Source organism: Eurytemora carolleeae, unplaced genomic scaffold, assembly GCF_000591075.1.
Source record: "Eurytemora carolleeae unplaced genomic scaffold, Eaff_2.0 scaffold968, whole genome shotgun sequence".
Lineage (NCBI taxonomy): Eukaryota > Metazoa > Arthropoda > Copepoda > Calanoida > Temoridae > Eurytemora > Eurytemora carolleeae.
In genome coordinates this window covers 49,306-73,514 of record NW_019396981.1, presented here as the reverse complement: position 1 = coordinate 73,514, position 24,209 = coordinate 49,306, and the positions used below count along the sequence as shown (strand labels likewise).

Genomic DNA, 24,209 nt, shown 5'->3' with positions numbered 1-24,209 from the left:
CTTTTCTTCATTTTCAAAAAAATTAATGACAAAGCAGAAATTTGTATATAACAAAGAATAGGTTTTTATTTTGCGTATATTAAATTTGTTTCATTACTTAAAAAATTATAGTTTTCGTCAAGTTTAAAAGTAATTCACGAAACCTGAACTGCACTAAAGTGCGTTTTTAAGTATGAATTTAAAGATGGTGTATTTTTGGACCTACGCCCATCCCCTCTACTGCCAATCCGACCTACAAGCACGTGGTTTTAACAGCTGTGTATAAACATATAATTTGTATAAACAGTGAGCGTATTAATGTTGATTTAGATGGAAACAGATGAAGGAAAGATGGTGTGAATTTGTGTAGAAAATATCGATATTAATTTATATGAATATGGATTTAAGAAATTTGTAGAATTAGTTATATGTAGGAACAATGTGCATGCTTGATAATAGTAATGATTTTATAACATTTTGATTTTAGAACTTAAATATGCCTTTAAAACACGTATTTCTACGTGTAGAACCAAAAAATCTCAATTTATTGGATTTTTTAGGTTTAATACTTAACACATTTTTACGTTTGTCTATACATATTTTTACGGATATAAAATACGTGTTTTTACCAAGGAAATGGTTACGAAAATACATAACGTTGTTTTACGTATTCTAAACCTAAAAAACGTAAATATATATATGAATGTCGTACGTGATTTTAGGTTTTCCGGTGCTGCAAATATCATTTTGTGACGTCATTTAGTGGGTCGTTTTCCTCCCCTAACTGCATGGCAAAGGCTCGTACTGCATAGCAAATCTGGGAGGCTCATATCAGCTGCATCCCTCTCCCAGCATGTTATGGTTTAATACAAAAATGACTAAATTTCTCTTTTTAAAATTCCATGTCCATGGGAGGATAAATAAAATGTCGGTGCANTTCTAAAAATGCTTCAACTCAGAATTGCTTCTGGAAAAGTTGGCAGCTAGTATGAAATATTATAGTTTAGGAGGAATTTGCAAGAGATCACATTGCAGGAAGACAAAACGGATGGGGACAGGAAGCGGTGAATACAGGGAAGAGAAATCACAATGAATATATTTTCTAATATTTTCTACATTAAATATACGAGACTAGTTCGTTAACCGTAGACTCTTTAGCAACATTTTTAATAATTTTCACACACCATGGGAGCATTTTTTTAGGGGTGGGGTTTAGATCCATCAATAACATAACAAATAACAATAATAACAATAACAGATTCATCGATATAAAAGCAGTACAGTACATGAGATCTTCAGTTCCAGATGTACAGAGAATTTAATATATGTACAGAAAGTAATATTAAATAACTAAGCAAAATATTAAAGTTAGATATGATGCTAAAATTATCCTAAATGTTATGAAAACCTACGAGGAACTCGTTGTGTAATTATTTAACCCTGAATTCCTCGGTTTCTATACTTTTAGATAATATTTAACCCTGGGTAGGGTCAGATCATCTTCAGCCTAACAATAAAGAATTGGATTAATGGGACACTTCACAATATCAGAGTTAATGGGACACTTCACAATATCGGGATTAATGGGACAGTTGACAATATCAGGATCAATGGAACAGTTCACAATATCAGGATTAATGGGACAGTTGACAATATCAGGATTAATGGGACACTTCACAATATCAGTATTAGTGGGACAGTTCACAATATCAGGATTAATGGGACAGTTCACAATATCAGGATTAATGGGACAGTTCACAATATCAGGATTAATGAGGCAGTTCACAATATCAGGATTAATGGGACAGTTGACAATATCAGGATTAATGAGACAGTTGACAATATCAGGATTTATGGGACAGTTGACAATATCAGAATTAATGGGACAGTTGACAATATCAGGATTAATGGGACAGTTGACAAAATCAGGATTAATGGACAATTGACAATATCAGGATTAATGGGACAGTTGACAATATCAGCATTAATGAGACAGTTGACAATATCAGGTTTAATGGGACAATTGACAATATCAGGATTAATGGGTCAGTTGGCAATATCAGGATTAATGGAACAGTATATAATATTTTCACCTGGTCAACAGCTGCATTCAGAGATAGGAACACGTGATCTAGATTTCCAGGATTTTTTATCAGCTGATCCATGGGTTTATCCAGACGGCTCTGATCAAATCAAACCAAATCAAATAATCATGTTGTTTAAACTATGAGAAACAAGAAATACGAAAATTGAATATTTAAAAGGCAGAAATATGTCAGTGCGGAGATCAATCATTTACAACAGTTTTTCTAATTTTTACATCAAATAAAACTATTTCTGAGGCATGTTTTGTTGTGCACAAGATTTTATTGTCTTAAATGCATTGTACATTGTAAACATTTCTTATTTATCAAGCTTCAGGGTTACACAATATAAGAATTTGACTGTGAAGACGACCTAAAACTTTGTAAATATGACGTGACGGTGACCCACCGTACATTCGTCTCTCAAATCTCTACCTTTTTGGTTAACCCTGTAACTCGTTAAAAAGACTTATAGACTTAGAGTATACACTATATAATATACATCGGCCATAACTCTTATATTAAGCTATTTTCAATGATTTACTTTCCTTGTGATTTGGCATGATTGGTAGATAAACTATTCTTGTATCCTGGACCATCAAACTAACCTGAAAAAAAGTTTTAAAATAATTAAAGAAAACAAAACGTGGGTGCACTATCTCCCGAAAGGGACTATCAATATAATTTAAAGCAACCCCCCCCCCCACATAAGAGTTGCATGCCCCAATAACAAGGTTTATGCACCTTTATCTGAGCACCAAAGTTTGGTTTATTAATCTTAAAATAAAATTTTGAAAACTCTTTTTTGTTCTTGCAGTCAGGATTCTTTAAGAGATTTAATACAGTCATCGTCTTATATATCAATACAATGAAGACGATTTTCTATTTTAATTTTGGTATCTACCCAGCTTTCAATCAGCAGAAACTCTTAAACGAGTAAACATAGAGAAGATGTCAATTAACAGCTTCTCTTTGTTTACTAGTAAACTTCTAATTTTAAAAATGCTTGTTATGGATCAAAGCATTATTAATAAAAAGTCAAATTCGCTGTATTAAAACAAATACAGGGTTTTTAAGAAAAAATTCTAGATTCTTGTTTCTCATGTTATTTTCATTATTGTTAATAATGACACATTTGGTCATAGAATACATAAAATTTAATAAAGCTATAATTCTAATATTTTGATAAACTTGGTATCAGAAATAAGGACTCGGATAAAAAACACGAGAAACGTGACCTTTTTCAGATTCAAAAATGAGACTTTTCATCCTATTTTCTGGGACACCCTGTACAATTCCTACCTTAACCTTGTACTCATTCTCCATGGTGTTGATGAACTGGGAGAGGGTGAACCCAGGGCAGCCCCGCACCTCCCACACATCCCAGATTGTTGTACTGAAATATAGATATTTTAAACGGACTGTAGAACTAAATTAAACCATTCATAGAATGACAGGTTTTAATCACTTTGTTTGATTAAGAATGCTCTTTACTCTTTAAAAATGACTCTTTATCAACTTGGGGTCCTCTAAAAATTGACCTGAGTATTATTGGAGAAAATATTCATTTTTCAGGATGGAAAAAATGACGATATCTTCCAGTTTAATGAGCAGATAAAGGTTTAAATTGTATTGTTGTTTACTGGTGTCCCTTGAAATTACAACGACAGTATCTGTAAATATTTTAATTTAAGAATTGGTCTGGGTTAGAGAAACAATTCTTAACATATCAAACAAGTGGTATCTTTTATTTAACACAATAGTATGAATTTGAACTTGTTTTCACTGTTTACCTAAGGGTAGGAGACATTATATTCTGGTTAGGAGGAGGTGTATACACTTCCTAATGTTCACCTAAGGGTAGGAGAGATAATATTCTGTTTAGGAGGAGGAGTATACACTTCCTACTGTTTACCTAAGGGTAGGAGAGATAATATTCTGCTTAGGAGGAGGTGTATACACTTCCTACTGTTTACCTATGGGTAGGAGAGATAATATTCTGGTTAGGAGGAGGTGTATACACTTCCTACTGTTTACCTAAGGGTAGGAGAGATAATATTCTGGTTAGGAGGAGGTGTATACACTTCCTGATGTTTACCTAAGGGTAGGAGAGATAATATTTTGGTTAGGAGGAGGTGTATACACTTCCTACTGTTTACCTATGGGTAGGAGAGATAATATTCTGGTTAGGAGGTGGTGTATACACTTCCTAATGTTTACCTAAGGGTAGGAGAGATAATATTCTGGTTAGGAGGTGGTGTATACACTTCCTAATGTTTACCTAAGGGTAGGATAGATAATATTCTGGTTAGGAGGTGGTGTATACACTTCCTAATATTTACCTAAGGGTAGGAGAGATAATATTCTGATTAGGAGGAGGTGTATACACTTCCTACTATTTACCTAAGAGTAGGAGAGATAATATTCTGGTTAGGAGGAGGTGTAGTGTATACAATCCGTTCTCCCCCGCACCACCAAACACTCTCAGCTACTTCTTCCTCCAATATGTTTCTAAAGAAATCAATAATGAAAAACGACCACAGATATCTTAAATTACAATGGGAAAAATGTCGAGTGGGTGTATACAGTCCCTTTAATACTACTGTTCTGTTGACATATTTCTACCTTGTTTGATGAATGGTTTGAGCAGCAAGCTGAAGACTGGTTGTAGATAAGCAGGGTTCAACTAGTTTACAAATCTCATGTACTTCTGTACTGTCAGGTCGAGGGATATTGTACATGTCACACCGTAGGTAGGTTGTACACACTGAACAAAATAATATTTATACCGAAGCGCTAAAAAAGCAATTTTTTCTTAAAACTTTTTAATCCATAATTCAAAGTTTATTGTAAACTTCCAACGGGTGCGGAAAAGAAGGGTAAAGGTGAGAGTATCGCACGTAAAACTGCGTTATTTCTGGATAAAGATTGAAATTCTCTTTATTTTAACAACATTTGTTTAAAGAAGACATTTCTAAAAATGCTTCAACTCAGAATTGCTTCTGGAAAAGTTGGCAGCTAGTATGAAATATTATAGTTTAGGAGGAATTTGCAAGAGATCACATTGCAGGAAGACAAAACGGATGGGGACAGGAAGCACTAGGGTTGAGCGAGTTACCGAAAATTAATAAATGTGTGATTGTGGATTATTTGCGAAAAAGGAAGAAAACGGATGCGGCGTGACCTTCAGTTAATTCAAAGCATTTATCTCAACGGTATTTAACTAGAGGTTCCATACAGGGAGTAAGGAATAGAAGGGAGATATAACTGACGCGGTTCGCCCTACCATATGATTATACATGCTTTGCAGACGGTACTTCATTTGAATAAGAAATATTTGTCTGATGTACATTTACTGCGTATACAATAACCTATTCTGAATATTTCATATGCAAATGAAGTACCGTCTGCAAAGCATGTATAATAATATGGTAGGGTGAACCGTGTCAGTTATATCTCCCTTCTATTCTTTACTCCCTGGTTCCATAGTAATCGATTAAATTACTTTTACGACTGGCTTCAAAGTTGGTTCAATATTATTATTCCTAAAAGTTGTTGAAGAATATCCTTGTCCTGCAGACCAGTAGAGGGTGTTGCAGTCGATATATACTTGACTAGACTTGATAAACTTCCCGTCAATACACCAGAGGACTCTAGTGTACAACCAGGTCATCAAACAAAGGAAAGGGATACCCTTAATCCCGATTGCTAAACCTCTGTATTTTTCATTTCCCCCCATTTAGGAATTAAAAAATATACTTTCAGCTACGCGCGACAATTTCTAACATGTGAAAAAATTAGAAGAGGGAACATGCTTCAGGAGAATTTGTTAAAAATAAATAATCAAATGTTTTAAACAGACAACTAGATAATAAAGATATTGATGTATTGGTTGAATTCCTGACACATCATTCTTCTTTACGGACTCGTCTGTTTCTATTCTCTTGTTCTTAGGAACAAAACTAGCAACCGACAATTCACTGAATATATTTAATTATTTTTAAAGTAACTTTTATCAAGAGACTGTATGTAGACATAAATTCAAGTGATTCTTCATTTTAAAGATTCACGTTACCATAAACATCTTTTCTTAATATATAGTTAAATTTTGGCAATTGCCTTCTTTCATCCTCGGATGAAATGGGCAAATCACTTTTAAATAAAACACCAATTGTAAATGATCAATTTTTAGATTTAAAAAAAAAATAGAAATATTCCCCCCAATTTAGGGACAAAAACATGTTTGCCGCTATGCGCCACCATTTCTAACATGTAAACAAAATAAGGAAAAAGACATACTCATGTTTAGAATAAGATATTTGATCTGAGCCCGCGATTTAAAAACTTCGGCTCGAGTCGTAATACTTTAAACCCGACTTAAGACCCAATCTTCGACCCAACTCTACGGCAGCTTGTGTCACGTGATTGACAGCTGCAAGATCTTCGGTTCGACTTAAGAAGTAAGGCCCAATGAAAATAAAACCGACCTGGCCTTGGTTGGTTTTAGTGGAGAATAAGGCTCAATGTCGAGTGTTGTTCTCATAAAACCCGAAATGTGTCGATTCCTACAAGGAAAATCCGCCAAATAGAATATTAAACCGGATTAAACTCAATTTTGTTGAAAATAAGATGCAGCTTGAATCCGAAAGCTCAAGCCATAAATAAGGCCCAACGACAGCTTAGAACCGAGCCGTATTTTCCCGAATTTTTTGAATTGCGGGATCTGAGTGTTTAAGGTTTAAAGGGTATATAACAGTCGTTAAAAGAAGAATCTACTTATTCTACAGTATTATAAAGAAAGATATCAATGTAGTTTGAAAATCTGAAAAATAATTTTAGTTGTTTTCGATAAGCTAGCTTTAAGTTTAATGCATGAAACAGTTACCTAATTATACTAAGAATATTAGTATCTGCTGGAACAGAAACATTTAAGATTTCAGCAAAGCCCTTGGCAAGAAGAAGAACAAATTCTAAAAATAAAATTAATGTTCAAATCTCTTCACACACCAGTAAAGTCAATAATGATGAATTTTCATGATGAAATGTTTGTTGCACGACCAAATTGAGTACAAGGTGAAATTGAAAAATATTGAAATAATTAGTACATTACTTATAAAAAGTATAGTACACTACCATATATTGAAATTGAAAAATATTACCGGAAAAATTAAATTCAAAATTGAAATTGAAATTCTGTCTTGAAGCAGGAGATAAAAAAAAACAATAAAAACTAAAAAAATGAAGCAAGAAAAGACTTATATATTACCTGTGTGTACTTGATTATCAGGATCAAATATAACAGGAACCGGTTTTAGTTTTGGCCAGGACCAGAAAAGTCCACCATCTGACGATTAATATAGTTTTACAATTAAGTACATCCAGGAAAAAAATGCTAAGAATCTCGGACGAAGCAAGTTATTTGAGAAGTTTATCGGAATTAAAAAAATTCTTGTTTAAAAAAGTATTTTACATGACAACTTATTTCAAAAACATGCATTATTCTCTATTTCAAGTTTTGTAATTGTCAACTTACTTCAAAAACAGACAAAAAAAAAAATCTATTAATGCACATTAGTTTTGTTGTAGAATATTTGTAAAAATTTAGTAAATCAACTAAACAAGTTTGCAACCAAAAACATGTCTTAGGTAGGCTTTTATGAATAAAGCAAGAAAACATTGAGTAAGTCCGACCTTTGTCAGGTTCCCCTAAGAACTAAACATATACCTGTCAATTGAGCATCCTGCGGGAAGCTAGTTGTTAGCTGCTGAGCTTTAAAGTTAAAATATTTCTGGAATTTAATCCTAGCCGCAGCTACACAGCTGCTCCAAGTAGCTCCTGACCCACAGCTGTTCAGGTAGAACTGAGTCTCTCTGGGTAATAAGAAAAAGTAAAGACACTGTTAATTTTTCAAAGTTAGTTTGGAATATTGGAATATAGACTTTTTCATTTGCTTAATTAAGCCTATTCATTCACACATAAGACAAAAGTTTTTTTTGCTTTAGTTGATAATAAATTTTATTTTCAAACGCTCCTACTTGTTTTAATATTATACACAGATTACAGTGACGACCATATCGGCTTTAATCTAATTCAAAAATTACATTGTTTAATGTATACATTTTTACTGCACACTTTTCCGTCATTAGTCATAATTTATTTAATAAATAATTATACTGATAACAAGAGTGAAAATAATGATACCTTGAACCTGGAGGAACCTCACCAGATTTCAATGCTCTCTCCAGCTCATCTTCTCTACCCCTATACTCCTGGAAAAAGAGAAATATATTTTAAATAAATATGATTGATTGAAGTGTCTGTGTACACTGCATTTATATTGTAAACTGTATTTGTTGTTTATTTACATATATACGCTACCAGAGTCTACAGGTTTACAACCTACAGCCTATGACAAATCCCAAAAGACATGGAAATCATACAGTAATAACCAGAAAACTGTGGCATATAAAGACGAACTTAAAGCAATACTTACAAAGCAAATAGTTTTAGTAGTAGCTTACTAAATCGCTTATATTTGATGTTGTTACAAAGCAAATAGTTTTAGTAGTAGCTTATTAAATCACTTATATTTGATGTTGTTACAATGCGAATGGTTTTAGTAGTAGCTTATTAAATCACTTATATTTGATGTTGTTACAAAGCAAATAGTTTTAGTAGTAGCTTATTAAATCATTTATATTTGATGTTGTTACAAAGCAAATGGTTTTAGTAGTAGCTTATTAAATCACTTATATTTGATGTTGTTACAAAGCAAATAGTTTTAGTAGTAGCTTATTAAATCATTTATATTTGATGTTGTTACAAAGCAAATAGTTTTAGTAGTAGCTTATTAAATCATTTATATTTGATGTTGTTACAAAGCAAATAGTTTTAATAGTAGATTATTAAATCATTTATATTTGCTGTTGTTACAAAGCAAATGGTTTTAGTAGTAGATTATCACTTATTAAGTTAGATGGGTCTGTTACACTACAAAATTGCTATTTCTTAGGTTTTTGGACGTATCTATATTCTTTTATCTTAATTTTAATCTTATAATTTGAAGATAAATGCTTGATTCACACCCCCCATATTAATTTAACCTTGAATACATCATATCCAAAGAGTTTCAGGTCAACTTAATAATTTCATTCCTTGTGGGTAACTCTGTAAAATAAATATAAAGCTTTATTACCTGTATAAATATATTTCTAGCTTCTAGTTTTCTCACCAATATTCTCTCTAATTTCTCTTGAGCCCAGTTTACTGCATGCTCAGCTCGGTGAGGGAAGGACTAGAGTAAATATTTCAAATTTTTCGTGAAATCTTTAATAAATTATTGGTAGATTCAAATTTTAATGTTATTTTAATGACTCATTTCTGGGGAAAAATAAAATGGTTTCATTTATTGGTATATTTGATTCACAGGACTTAATTAATTAGTGCTTAGAGTAAAGTTCATTTCCAAAATAATACATTTGATGTGCTTAATTATAATAAAACTAAGGGTTTCTTAATCTAATGATCTACAGATCCAAATTGGACAGCAAACGAGTTATCATGCATAAAGGCAATATTGCGCATAATGTATAATTCTAAAACTTTTATAAAAGAAGTTTCTTCGTATTTGGTCTTTATATGATTGATCAGTGCGTTTAAGCAAGAGGGTTGATTTCTTAACGAAATGTTCGGAGTTTTTAGCTCAAAAGCTAAGAATTGTATTTCAGAAGCTAAGGTAAGAATTGCATTTCAGAAGCTGAGGTCTCAAGGTTTAGAAAACAAGCAGAAATCCTTTTGTATTCGGAAAATCAAAGTTCACATTTAGATAATCTGGATTAGCTAAAAAAAATTGTGTTTAAAACATTAATTTGCTTGTAAATAGACAAACAAAATTAAGTATGAAAATTGATGTATGTGCGGATATAAAAATGACTGTTCACCTACATAATAATATTAAAAAAGGGCACATTTTATGCGATAAAATTTTTTTAGATAAAATAAAATAGAGTAATTAAATAGTATTTAATCATAGTGATATTTTTTACATCTTCCATGACATGACACATGACATGACAGTGTGCTTGAAGGACTTCCTAAGAGATGAGAGAAATCCCATGTAACTTTTTTTTGAGATTCTGAGAGCTCACCAAGACGAACATTTTACGATATGTCAGCACTTTTTGCTCGGGCGAATTTTCCCGCAATTTGCATATTTACAAAGTAATGTGTTTTTGACATTTTCCAGCTCGTTACATAGAAACTTACTTTGAACATTTTTGAAAAATACCCGTATTTAGATGTAAAATGTGCTTCAAAATACTCTGTTTTAGCTGAGGATATAATTATAATAGTTAATAATATAAGGGTAAGTGGAAAGGTCTATAGTAAAGGGTATGGAAAGGTTCAGGAAAGGATAAGGGGAAAGGTCTAAAATAATGGGTATAGAAAGGTTCAGGATAAAGGATTATGGGAAAGGTCTATAGTAAAGGGTATGGAAAGGTTCAGGAAAGGATAAGGGGAAAGGTCTAAAATAATGGGTATAGAAAAGTTCAGGATAAAGGATAAGGGGGAAGTTCTTGAGTACAAAGTAAAAAAAGCTCTAAATGTATCCTCAGCTAAACAAGAGTATTCTGAGGTACATTTTACAACTAAATACGGATATTTTTTTCAAAATGTTCTAAGTCAGTTTCTGTGCAAATAGCTAAAAAAAAAAAAATCATTACTTTGCCAATATGTTAATTGCAAGAAATCTCGTCCTAGGAAAAAGTGCTGACATATCGTAAAATGTTCATCTTTATGAACTTTTTCAGAATCTCAAAAAAGTTTCTTGGCATTTTTATTTCTTAGAGGTCCTTCAAGCACACTATGAATACACATGTATTGTCAACAATCTATAGCTTCTCATCAGTACAACTTATCTTCAACCATGGGTAGAAGAAGAGGTAAGAGTAAGCTTTTATTTGGAATTCTATAATGTGCTGTATTCCCATAAGGCATTCATCAAAGGAACAACTGTGGAAAGCTACATATTTCATGCTTGGTTAGCAATGCAATTGGTTAGTAGTAAACCAAATGAAAAAGTTTTGAGCTGGTTCTTTACCAGTATCGACCTAATTTGTGGCCAGCCAAGAAGAAGAGAGGAAACAGCTTTCCTGAAGGTCCGAATAGATGGAATATGTGTAGTCAAGAGTGGGAAGTCATCCAAGAAGGACGGGAAGAGTCTGACAGACTTCAAGGTTCCCAAGAAGGAAGGGGTCGTGGTCGAAGACATGAGAGAGGATGTTACAGAGGGTCAACTCGGGGTAGAAGAGGTTCCTCTGCTGTGGATTCTGATAATCTTCCTTCTCCATAAGTTATGCTTTGATTTGTTTAAATAAGAATATAAATTGTGAGCAGTTTTTATTTCTTTTTTACCCATTTTGTGAGCAGTTTTTATTTCTTTTTTATCCATTTTGTGAGCAGTTTTCATTTCTTTTTATCCATTCCTAATCTGTATATAATTGTCTATTATTTTGCATTGGACATATATTGATAAGGTTTTAAATATTTTTGAGATAAAGTCGTAATTCCAAAGGGTATTTGATATATTTGGAATGTTTGAATTATCATCTTATTTTAGATTTTTAACCAGATTATTTGAACTAGCATATTTTTCTACCCTTGCATTTTATCAACAAACTAATCAAATGATATTTTCACACAGCCAGGTAGTTTTAAAATAAACGTTTTACTCTGCTGCATAGTTTTCTTTATTTGGTGTTAAAAGATATACTGTTATGTACGTGCACAGATTATTACAGTCGCTTGCACTACTGACATGATTGTGCACATAGCACCCCTTGTTGAAAACTTGAACAAATCCCTTAAATTGGAAAAAAACGCTGTTGTCAACACTTGTTCTTAATTACTATCTCTCAATAAATTAGTTGACTAAATTGGACCAAGTTGTTTTATTAAGTTGTGAGGAGCTTTAATTTAAATAAAGAAATTAATAAGCCAAAAATTATTAAAAAGGTGCACTTTACTCTAGTTAATTCTTTATTAATCTCTCTCATCATTATTATTTTAAATTTTTTAACTCACCTTAAGTATACAGTGAGGTGTTTCTCCTTCTAGTGGGTCTAGTAAGCATGAGTAGGACACAGTTTGGTGGGGTATAAAGGTTTCTAGTTGACCTAGACATTAAAAATACATATTTCAGGTTTATAGTTGAAATACAGGTTTCTAGTTGACCTAGACATTACAAATACAGGTTTCTAGTTGACCTAGACATTATAAATACATATTTCAGGTTTACAGTTGAAATACAGGTTTCTAGTTGACCTAGACATTATAAATACATATTTCGAGAAGACCTAGACAATACACATACAGGTTTCTAGTTGACCTAGACAATACACATACAGGTTTCTAGTAGACCTAGACATTATAAATACAGGTTTCTAGTTGACCTAGGCATTACAAATACATATTTCGAGTAGACCTAGACAATAAAAATATAGGTTTCTAGTTCACCAAGACATTACAAATACAGGTTTCTAGTTGACCTAGACATTACAAATATAGGTTTCTAGTTGACCTAGACATTATAAATACATATTTCGAGTAGACCTAGACAATACACATAAGGTTCCTAGTTCACCAACACATTACAAATAAGTTTTCTGGTTGACCTAGACATTATAAATACAGGTTTCTAGTTGACCTAGGCATTACAAATACAGGTTTCCAGTTGAACTAGACATTACAAATACAGGTTTATAGCTGACCTAGACATTACAAATACAGGTTTTTAGTGGACCTAGACATTACAAATACAGGTTTATAGTTGACATAGACATTATAAATACAGGTTTCTAGTTGACCTAGGCATTACAAATACAGGTTTCCAGTTGAACTAGACATTACAAATACAGGTTTATAGCTGACCTAGACATTACAAATACAGGTTTTTAGTGGACCTAGACATTACAAATACAGGTTTATAGTTGACCTAGACATTACAAATATAGGTTTCTAGTTGACCTAGGCATTACAAATACAGGTTTCTTGTTGACCTAGACATTACAAAAACAAGTTTCTAGTTGACCTAGACATTACAAATGCAGGTCTCAAGTTGACCTAGACATTACAAATACAGGTTTCTAGTTGACCTAGACATTATAAATATATGTTTCTAGTTGACCTAGACATTTCGAATACAGGTTTTTAGAAGACCTAGACATTAAAAATATAGGTTTCTAGTTGACCTTTACATTACGAATACAGGTTTCTAGTAGACCTAGACATTATAAATACAGGTGTCTAGTTGACCTAGACATTACAAATACAGGTTTCTAGTTGACCAAGAGACATTATAAATACAGGTTTCTAGTTAACCTAGACATTACAAATACAGGTTTCTAGTTGACCTAGACAATATAATACAGGTTTCTAGTTGACCTAGACATTACAAATACAGGTTTCTAGTTGACCTAGACAATATAATACAGGTTTCTAGTCGACTTAGACATTACAAATACAGGTTTCTAGTAGACCTAGACATTACAAATACAGGTTTCTAGTAGACCTGTACATTACAAATACAGGTTTCTAGTAGACTTAGACATTATAAATACAGGTTTCTAGCAGACTTAGACATTACAAATACAGGTTTCTAGTTGACCTAAAGATTACAAATACAGGTTTCTGTAGACCTAGACATTACAAATACAGGTTTCTAGTTCACCAAGACATTACAAATACAGGTTTCTAGTTGACCTAAAGATTACAAATACAGGTTTCTGTAGACCTAGACACTACAAATACAGGTTTAAAGTTGACCTAAAAATCTGTTTTAAGTTTTTAAAGTTTTTGATCAGTTTTATATTTCTAACTTTTTCGATATTCATTTTTTAAAGCGCTTTTCATATTTAATTCAGCATACAATTTCCAAGAAAATTATGTAGGACATGAAATTTTTCAAAATAATTTTTTGGGGGCCTCACAGTTATTTCTCCGATATTAAATTGTCAAATTACAATCGTATGGACAATTTTGATTTTTTTTATTGCAATATTTGTATTAAATGAAGACGCAGCAACCTCTGGTTAGCTGATTTCTGAAAAATTCACAAATAATCAGCCTTAGTCTTCAGACCCTTTAAAATTACCTCTGAATGTATCTTGAGCCAGCATTATTAGAGGTTTCAATATAGATACACAATGGTCTCCAATACTCCGTCTGAACTTGATAAACGTTTATAACTTAAATGTGGCAAATGGGGATCATCACGGCTAAGCGTCTGTTCATTGAATGACACTATAACCCCCCNACCTGACTTGTTAGAAATTAGGTGACTTTTCAATGCATATGTTAAGACTTTTAAGTTTCACAATTTTTTTTCCAAACATGACGAGGAAAATTTTTTTATTCTGAAAATACAGATAGTTAGACAGAAATAAGTATCCATTAAAGTTGTGATATCTAATAGAACAAGGGGGGGGATATTATACTCGTTTCTGTTCCTAGTGCTAAAATCCCCCGAGCAGCAGATAACAAGATCAAACTCCACTAGATTAGGGAAACTGGAGGTAGTTATAAACTTGATAAATCCAGGATAATGTTCTTCCTCTCCTCCTTTCTCTCCGGCAATAACAAGGTTGACAAGTTTGGCGGATTTGAGCTGATTCACTACTTCACGGCTAATAGGGTTCCAACCGTAGATAAAAATCTTCTTCCCATCTTTGTAAAATAAGTACTTATAGGTATTTTTTTGTTATTTTAAGTATTTAAAGTAATCTACTCAAGACTATCTTAAAATAAGTTAAGAAATAGCTAAATATATCTCTTTGATTTGTGCTTTGTATTAAGGGTTTCCGACACAAGTGGATTTTATTTGCGCGTAATTGGAAACCCTATTTCTAATTCAAGACTGAATAAGCAGCCTTCGTTATTTTCACTTAAAAAAATTGAATTTTCAGCCAAAAAGTAATCTCTTTAGTTTAAAAGTTTCCATAATTAATAAAACAATCGAAGCATCAAAAAATAAGATCAGTTTAAATTAGAAAAAAAATTGTAGAAAAAAAGGTTTCATGATCTGGTCTAAATGGGATCAATTGGTTCAGATCTGGTCTGATTTTTGTAGGATTCTAGTCTGATTTTTATGCCATAAATACTAGGATACTTAAAAAAAAGTAAGTTCCGAATATTGAATAAAACTTTCAATTTTAACATGTTACTAGTATTGATTTATACCTAGATGGTTTAGGTTGATTGGACAACTTCGTATCTGAGCAGGGTTCTTCACCCAGCCTGGAGAAACTAGAACCCGGAGAACCTGGTCGGAGAGGAACCCCAGTACTTCAGGGTTTAGGAGAGAGCTAGTTGGACACTCAAAAGTTTTGACTTCAAACCAAACTTTTAAAATCGAATTACAATAGTCTACTTCTAAACTTCATTATTTTAGATTTGAAAATGAATAACTCCAGAAAAATCCTGGTTTGATCACAGTAGTTATCAACTTAAACTATAGAATGTAGTTCTCTACAAAAACCTTAAAAATTTTATCTTTCTATGAAGCAAATGTCAACAATTTTTTCAAACCAATTTAATTTTGAAAATAAATTTGGCTTGTCTGTCTGTCTGTTTGTTTGTATCCAATAAACGTCAAAACGGCTGAACCGATCGGGCCCAAATTTTTTGTGGGACATCTAGGGACCCCAGGGAAGGTTTATGAAAAATCAAAATTTCAAATATTTGTCTCCATCAAAATTCGATCGTCATTAAATTTTTAAAAATTTTGAAAATCCGCGGAATTTTTTGTGAAAATCCGCGAATTATTTTTTGTTTTGTTTTACGATGTACACAAAGAGAACATGTTCACAATTAATTTAGGAACTGGGCGCGAAGCGCCCTCTAAGGCTAGAAAGAATGGCGCGAAGCGCCTTGAATTTCTAGTTTTGAAATATTTTTAAAGTCAGAACTACAAGTTATGCCTCTTTCTGAACAATTTGAATTTGATGCAATTTAATCTTATTTTGAAAATTTAAAAAGGTTGGTTTCCTATCGAGGATAGCTGAGGTGAATGTACAGGCCAGGATACTCGTCGAACTAGTTTTACTTCATCACCTTAATGTTAGTTTGAAAAAAGTTAAACTTTGTAAAACATTTATCAACTGAAACTGCTTTCAAGATCTTTAGATGAAAGAGTGAGAGAACATATTGGTTACATTAGAAATCTCTACACAAACCAGGCTACAGGAGAACATTTTAACCTTTCTGGACATGAACTCTACCATCTAAAAGTTAGCGTACTAGCAAGGTTTGGGACCTTGGGAGAAGTTTACTTGAAGTAAGTGAATCTAAATATATTGGAGATTTTATGACTGAACTCAGAGGAATGAACAGAAAAAAATAGTTTTTATTTAACTGTAATTCAGTATTTTTTTTAAAAAGGAGTATTGCTATGTCCAGTTCTTTAAAAGGTTTAAATACTCCTCCTTAACAAGCCGTCCCCCTTCCCCCAAATTTACGCAAAAGTTCGTTAATTAGATCGACCCCCCACCACCACTTGATGCACATACATATAAACAGTTTGGTTTTAATCTTTCTGACAGAAACAATCTCAAGGAATAATAATTGTCTTATAACATTTTTTAAAAAGTGAATATTTGCAAACTTTTTTTTCTATCATGATCTGAGTTCGTTTCCCTTTGGTCCATTTGACAGCTATTTTTTTAAATAATCTTTTTTATTTGTTTATTTTCTTGTGTTTTTTTATCGATTTTGATGGTTATTATATCGGTAGAACTGACGAGGGTCAACCCAAACCGAAATATATTTTCAATAAATGTGGAACTAACATCTACTTTTTTTTACTCTACAGAGGTTTGGTCCATCACCATCACCGAATTTTAAATCAATTTTTAAATCCTTATATTTTACCAACCTAGTGATGTAACCCTTGATATTTCAAACTTCGACAATAATTGATAGTGTGAGTAAATATAAAAGATTTACGACATTAGGTTGCAAAGATATATGGATTAATTCACGCTTGATCAAGTATTCAGTATTTTTATTGCTTAGGTTAATTTTAATTACCAAACCGACTTTGAAACAGCTACAACAAGCTCTACATTATACACTATACATGGGGGGCAAATCCCCCTCGCCCCCTCGTATTGAGAAAGGGTGTGTTAATAGAGCAGTGATCCGGCCAGGTGGTCGAAGGAAGCTAAGCTAGAAAATTCAATTCTAAATCAACCTCAGGCTGTAGATACAGGCCATGGTAATTGGGGCTTCTGGCTTCGGCTACTGCCACTCGGGCATAACAGTATCATTGCATGCTAACTCTGTGATCTATGCACCCCGGAGGGGGGGTGGTTACCAGGCAACACTTGTGTTATTGGGGAGTCATAATCAGGCCCGTAACCAGGATTTTTCCAGGGGGGGGGTGCAAAAAAAAGTTTTTTTTTAAAAGCAATGGTTGGTTGGTTTTTACGGTGGTATTTGGTTTTCTTTATTACATTTTTATGTACGCTATAAAGACTGACCTTTTTAACAAGTGTATTTTAGCTTTTAAGGGTTACATTTTAGTGTCTGAAACTTTTCAGTTTACATATACAATATACATAATAAATAAATGAATGGTACTTTAGCTTAAGGAAAAAATTCATTATTTAAAATCTTGTCCCTCAGCCTCATCATGATATTATGAAGATGAATAAAAAATAAAATTTCTAATATTTTGTTTAAAAGAGTTTATTCATTGACATTGAGACATTAAGACATTCTTAGTGAATTTTATTTCTACTTTGACTAAAAATGACAAATATCCTTGCTTAAAATAATGTTTTTGAAACTCTCAAAAATGGCAGTTATATTCCAAAATAAATGGATGAATTTTTTCCTTTTAACCAAGGGTAACTAGATTTTAGAAAATTATGAGAAACATTTTCTTTTATATGGGACTGGGGGGGGGTGCAAATTCGTCATTGCACCCCCCTTTCAGAAGAAAGGGGAGTGCACCAGCACCCTTGCACCCCCCCCTGGTTACGGGCCTGGTCATAATAGATAGATAGATAGATATATACAGACTAATTAGACAAAACGGGACAGTACACCAAACTAATCATCCCCTTCTACACCCTTGCACCCCCCCCCCTGGTTACGGGCCTGGTCATAATAGATAGATAGATAGATATATATACAGACTAACTAGACAAAACGGGACAGTACACCAAACTAATCATCCCCTTCTAGGGAAATTTATGTGCCAGTATCTCACCTTGTGAGCAGGGTTGGGATGATGATATGGAGAATGCCAGGTCTGATATAACCCCGGAGATAATTTGAGTTCTAGAAGAGAATCCTAGGACTACTTCATCTCCAGTATCTAACCCATGAGTACGATCACATGTCACTTAAACAAAGGTTCAATTCAGGAAATAAAATATTAAATATTAACATTGGAGGTCATTTCTAGTAACTCTTTATTTAAGAAGGAACGTGCTCTATTTACAACTTCACCCGTTACACCTTTATCAAATCAATGATGTGAAGATATCTTGGTTTTTCTATCTTCAAGTCTTTATGATAGTTTCCTTAATTGTTTTGTTACCGTAGCAGAAATCCACGAATCACTTTGAAAGAGAAACCGCAATAAAAATAATAAATTTTTTAAAGCTAAAATTATTTAACAACTTACTTTTTAATTCTTGACAAAACAAAGTTTTTTTTGGTACCGTTGCTAATTTATTAATGGTGGCTCACTTAGAATTCGTCAAACCCCTTAAAGTTACCTATAAGTGAAGTATCTGCCTGTCCCACAGCTCCAACATGTACATTACGTACTGCCTCTGTGTACACACCACAGTTAACCGGGGTATACTGGATACTCTTACCAAAATCAGTCTTCACTTCAATATAACCATTCTCTCTCAGAACAACTAGAAACAAATTAATTTGTTATAAAAATTGCTAGATATTATTATCAAAACCACCCTTAGAGCAAGTAGCCAACTTATTGGCATTCGATCTATAATCTATACAACAAAGCTCTTCGCTGATATATATAATTAAGCTATAGCTGGCCAAACGGACCAAATAAGCTAAATTTTTTGTGAAGGAAAAAAATTAGTTTTTTCTCTCTAGAAATCTTAACTATATTTTTTTATAATTCAAAATTATTTTTTTTTCTCGAAGTGGTGTCAAAATTTAACGGGGAACCTGGCCTGGCCTGTAACATAATATTAATAATGCTACTAAAATATAATGTCTATTTCTAACTAATCTAAGTCTTTTTTCTCGATTAATCTTAATATTTTTTTCTTTATCTTACAATTAAACAAGAATTCCTGAATTTTTGTGTTTGTTCTGGTGACTTTTTATCACGATCAGCCATAAGACCTTCCCTGGGGTCACGTGAGTTCCCCGTTTTATTAATTAATCAGAAAAGTCATGAATAGAAGATGCTTGATACTGAATAGGAATGCTGATACCTAGAATGAAGGGAATGTTCCTAGAATGCGTGAATGAATTGATATCATGGTAACTACTAATATCTGAACTAAGGAAGACGACTACTCCAACCCTTGTCTCCAGATTCTAGCGGAAATAATACATTTGAACATTTTTTTCTCACACAGATTAATAACCTTTTAAAAAGGACCTAATACATATTTTAGGCAAAATGCAGGGGTGCATATTTTTGAGTGGGACCAAAAATATGAGCTTTCATTGGGTTTTGGGGGAAAAAATTAAGAAAAAAGGAATAAGGGGGAAGGAAAGAGAAAAGGAAAAAGGGAAGGGGAAGGGAAAAGGGGAATAGGGAAGGGAAAAGGGGAAGAGGGAAGGGAAAAGGGGAAGAGGGAAGGGAAAAATGGGAAGAGTGAAGGGAAAAAGGGGAAAAGGGGCAAAAGGGAATGGAAAAAGGGGAAGAGGGAAGGTTGAAATCAAAAAGTTGTTCAAAATCTTAAACATAGCGGCTGAAAACAAAAAAGTTGCTGAAAAATCTTAACCCCAGTGGTTGAAAGCAAAATACTGTATTTTCTCAGCGGTTGAACTAATAAAAAAGTTTTCAAAAGTGGAAAAAAAGTTAACGAAAATAGTACGATTTTAGCAGTTGAGCAAATTTTAAATTTGAGAAAAACGGGAATGATATATACTTTGGAGAAAAAAACTCAGCGGGAGCGGTTGAACCAGCGGTTGAGATCTAGCCTAGACTCTACGCAGTTCAGAATAAGAAATGCGCCTTTTTTTTCTCAAATTTAAAATTTGTTCAATCAATAAATTCCTGCTTTTTTCATTCATATTTTTATTCACTTTTTAAAACTTTTTTAGTAGTTAAACACACTTTTTTGCTTTCAACCGCTGGGCTCANATAAATAAATAAATAAATAAATAAATAAATAAATAAATAAATAAATAAATAAATAAATAAATAAATAAATAAATAAATAAATAAATAAATAAATAAATAAATAAATAAATGGTTAACAATCATTCCGTTTATAATTGGGAGATTGAAAGAACAGAAAAGGGGGATGTACGTAAAGAAGAGTTACTTTCTAATGATGATAATTGGTTTTGAAATAATTTTTAGACGCATAATCGCAAATAAATACAAAAAGATTTTTTATCCAAAAATTATAAATTAAAAATCAAATTCGTAATATTACAAAACTTTACTTCATTAAGAAAGGTCAAGCATTTAAAAGGTTTAAAATATAATTAAAATATAAGAATATAAGTTTCTGGACCTATAACTATCGTTTCTCTCCCTCTTTACTTCAGGTTTTATGTCTGCTCCATTCAATCTGATTAAACAAAAACAATTAATAAAAATATGTTTCAAAATTTTATCATTGGAATTGAGTCAACCCCCAACGTTATACCAAAATTTATAAATGTATATTAGATATGGTATAGAAATCAAAGTTGTAAACAGATCATATTCAGCAAATACATTTCTTGACTTGAAAATAAAAATTAACAGACAAAATCTTATTATTTAGTTTAAAAATAATGTGCGTTGATGTATTTCCTGCAGCAGTTGAGATTTACTACATGCTTCTCCATCTAAGGACTGATTAAGGGTAGAATAGACAGAGACGTAGTGGAACCCAGTTTTTCTCAGGATACTAGCTAGACCTAACTCCTTCTCTTCGTCCTCAACCAGGAGAATAGGTTTAAGGAGAACCTCTTGTAGAACAGGAATCATTCTAAACCTCTATCCTCCTCCAACTGATTTCAAGCTTTCTAAAATATAGGATTTTAAACAATGTTTTCCAAATACGCAATAGTTAGGGACAAACATTTAATCATAAAATTACGGCTCACTTGCTCGTCTTGTGATGAAATAATTTCCACTCATTAATTGAAAAAGCCAGGACTGTCGATTGGAACAGAAACAGGTTTTAACAGTTTTACTATAAACGTCTTAAATTTTAGTGTACACTTAGAATTACATTGACATAAACAAAAGATTGTACAGTATTAGGAAATAGCAATGCTAACTAAAAGGTAGTGATTGGATGATTTTTAACGATGGATTACTATGTAGTATAGCGAATCTAACAAAACTGAGGAACAGCAAGACGACATTTAAGCAATATTGTGTGTATTTGATGTTGTTAAAAAGCAAGTGGTTTTACCAGACGCTTAAAAATCAAGTAGTCAAGCTATTTCAGTCTGTGTAGTTGTACACCTACATAATTGCTGTGTTTCCAGTTAATTTTCAACTGATTAAAAGTATAGATAGTCTAACATTCGTTGTCCTATTCCACCGTTTAATTTCAGAAGAATTAAAATAAATTCGATCCCTTTCGTGAAGTGAAGTTTAAATTTATAAACAGACTAAAGTATATTAAATAATATTGTGGGTATAAGGAATATTGATTCTTAATTTTTATAACATTTCCAGCTCTGAGCATTTTTTGTATTAAAACATGAAGTTAACTTTTTATGCCGCATTATCTGAGGAAAAAGGCACATGTTAGTTGAACCTATTGAACTTACCAAGTACGATTCAGAGAGAAACTTGATTGAAATCACATAGTTCTGAAAATACAAAAATATCACGTTTTGGAGCAAGAGGAAAGTTTCTATACTTTATCACGTTCACTTTAACTTATCTTATTTATCAAAAAAAAAAAAGGCAGAATATCACAATTCTTGAAACATATCATTGGCCAAAAATTCCACAATGAAATTAATTTTTAATAGAGATCACAGAAAATCATTATAAAAAATTATCAAGCCACGGGAAGCATCATGGTGCAAATTATTACGCCAAACGATACTTCTTTAAAAATGTTATTAACAGATATAAATATTTTATTTTGTACTCAATATCAGACTTAGTCTAAAACCATTTTTTTTATCTCAAGATTCGTCCAGTTGGATATTCTATCTTCGATGGTTCCCATTTTCCCTAAAATCCCTTGATCTGCTTCTGTCGTAGTCCATGGTCTCCCTTGATCTGCTTCTGTCGTAGTCCCGGGTCTCCCTTGATCTGCTTCTGTCGTAGTCCCGGGTCTCCCTGGACAGGCTTCTGTCGTAGTCCCTGGTACCCCTGTATAAAATATTTTTGAACCAGAGTTATTTCTTTTTACCTGATTTATTATCATTCTTATGTTTAAAATGTACAATGTACATTGTTTTTATCTGCAATTCTCATTCGTTTATAGTGGGCCAACCAATTAAAACAACCTACTCTGGTTAGGCGGGTCCAAACTACATAGTAAATTGTGATTTTTTTTTATTTGTATTATCTCGTGCTTTGTAGTTGAATAAAAATATGAATATGAATTTTCCTGTTAGAAGTTAAAAAAAAAACTCGCGAAAAATCATCTACTTTCCCCCCAAATTTCCAATGATAATAATTATGAAATGACCGTTGTAACAAACGTGGAATCCCCAGACCGCCATAGGGCGTAAAGGGACCCTGACGTAGTTCCCCCTAACCCAGTGTGAAAACCTTAACAAAGGGTTAACTTTATAAAGAAGAAATGGAAGCCCTGGGGAGGGGAGGGGGGATAATACCACTGAAAAATAGACTTGATTTTGCAAATGAACCTATTAAATGCAAAGTTTGCTAAATTTTCTATATTTTATTTTTTAATGTGAAGGCTTGGTTAAATAAAAGTCTGATCAACCTTTGATCTGTTTGTCGTGTTCTAGGTGATAAATCTCTCGGTGAATAAGTTCGATCTCTATGAGAATAATCTGCTCGAGATCCACCGTTGAACTCTCTAGATCCTCCCCTGGGAGAATTATCTCTTCTCTCTCTTCTCTCACTTACTCCTCGCCAACCAACCTCGGGTCTGGACCTGCACAATCGTTACGTAAAATCAAACCAAACCAAATCAAATCTTACTAGCGTGGTAAAAAAGTATTTCTAAAGAGTATGATTTTTTCAAGAAAATATACACCCTGTCCTCATGTTTAGATTGGAGGGTGGAAATGAACAGTAAAGAGGCTGTTGAGGAAAATTAAAGGGGGTATAGGCTGAAACCTAAACAGGTTAGGAGTTTGATAGCGACCTAAATGAGTTCTATCTGATGTTCCTGTTTCGAGAAAATTGATATAAAACCGTTTCAACGTTATACCAAAATTTATAAATGTATATTAGATATGGTATAGAAATCAAAGTTGTAAACAGATCATATTCAGCAAATACGCAACTAATCTAAATATTACGATAACCCAGAGGAGCCTTAACAGCTTTTATAATTTGAATATATTACTTATTCATTTATAATAGATTTAAACGATAATATAATTGATAAGTCTATATCACGTGACCAGAATTTCCACCAATACAGTGCAGCATCATTGTCACGTGTCTCCTTCTGTGTCACTTATTACAACTTCTCGAGACTGGAAAATCATATAGAACTCGTATGGTTTGCGATCAATTCCTAACGTGTTAAGGTTTCAGCCTATAACCCTTTCATTTTTCCTTAACAGTCCCTTTAAAGGGAGTGACCGGCTATGTAAAGTAGTTGAACTGAGGACGCAGTGTTGTCGAAAACTTCTTTAGGATTCATTTGAGACATATTTCACTTTTTAAAGATCTGTAAATCCTGAGTTTGAGCGCAAATTCGACGTTCAAAACTCCTGATTTGGGGGTGGATACGCTTTCAGAATTAGTTTTTTTT

At 32.8% G+C, this 24,209-nt stretch overlaps 1 protein-coding gene across 1 annotated transcript in view; it reads right to left on the bottom strand.

Annotated features, from left to right (window-relative positions):
* Nucleotides 1-1,048: 1,048 nt before the first annotated feature.
* Nucleotides 1,049-24,209, bottom strand: part of LOC111710757 (ubiquitin-like modifier-activating enzyme 6) — a 24,765-nt gene continuing 1,604 nt past the window's right edge. The window contains exons 2-24 of the mRNA XM_023484883.1: nt 22,066-22,107; nt 21,092-21,306; nt 19,548-19,653; nt 18,849-18,995; nt 18,335-18,469; nt 16,108-16,173; nt 15,301-15,450; nt 14,571-14,787; nt 14,216-14,286; nt 12,148-12,239; nt 9,260-9,358; nt 8,266-8,333; nt 7,789-7,934; nt 7,330-7,407; nt 6,949-7,033; nt 5,964-6,043; nt 5,609-5,716; nt 4,689-4,830; nt 4,467-4,574; nt 3,366-3,459; nt 2,612-2,671; nt 2,073-2,162; nt 1,049-1,486 (exon numbers count right to left, since the gene is read on the bottom strand). Coding sequence (XP_023340651.1) covers nt 1,436-1,486; nt 2,073-2,162; nt 2,612-2,671; nt 3,366-3,459; nt 4,467-4,574; nt 4,689-4,830; nt 5,609-5,716; nt 5,964-6,043; nt 6,949-7,033; nt 7,330-7,407; nt 7,789-7,934; nt 8,266-8,333; nt 9,260-9,358; nt 12,148-12,239; nt 14,216-14,286; nt 14,571-14,787; nt 15,301-15,450; nt 16,108-16,173; nt 18,335-18,469; nt 18,849-18,995; nt 19,548-19,653; nt 21,092-21,268 — 2,370 coding nt within the window. The 5' untranslated portion in view covers nt 21,269-21,306; nt 22,066-22,107 and the 3' untranslated portion in view covers nt 1,049-1,435. The remainder of the gene's footprint in view (nt 1,487-2,072; nt 2,163-2,611; nt 2,672-3,365; nt 3,460-4,466; nt 4,575-4,688; nt 4,831-5,608; nt 5,717-5,963; nt 6,044-6,948; nt 7,034-7,329; nt 7,408-7,788; nt 7,935-8,265; nt 8,334-9,259; nt 9,359-12,147; nt 12,240-14,215; nt 14,287-14,570; nt 14,788-15,300; nt 15,451-16,107; nt 16,174-18,334; nt 18,470-18,848; nt 18,996-19,547; nt 19,654-21,091; nt 21,307-22,065; nt 22,108-24,209) is intronic.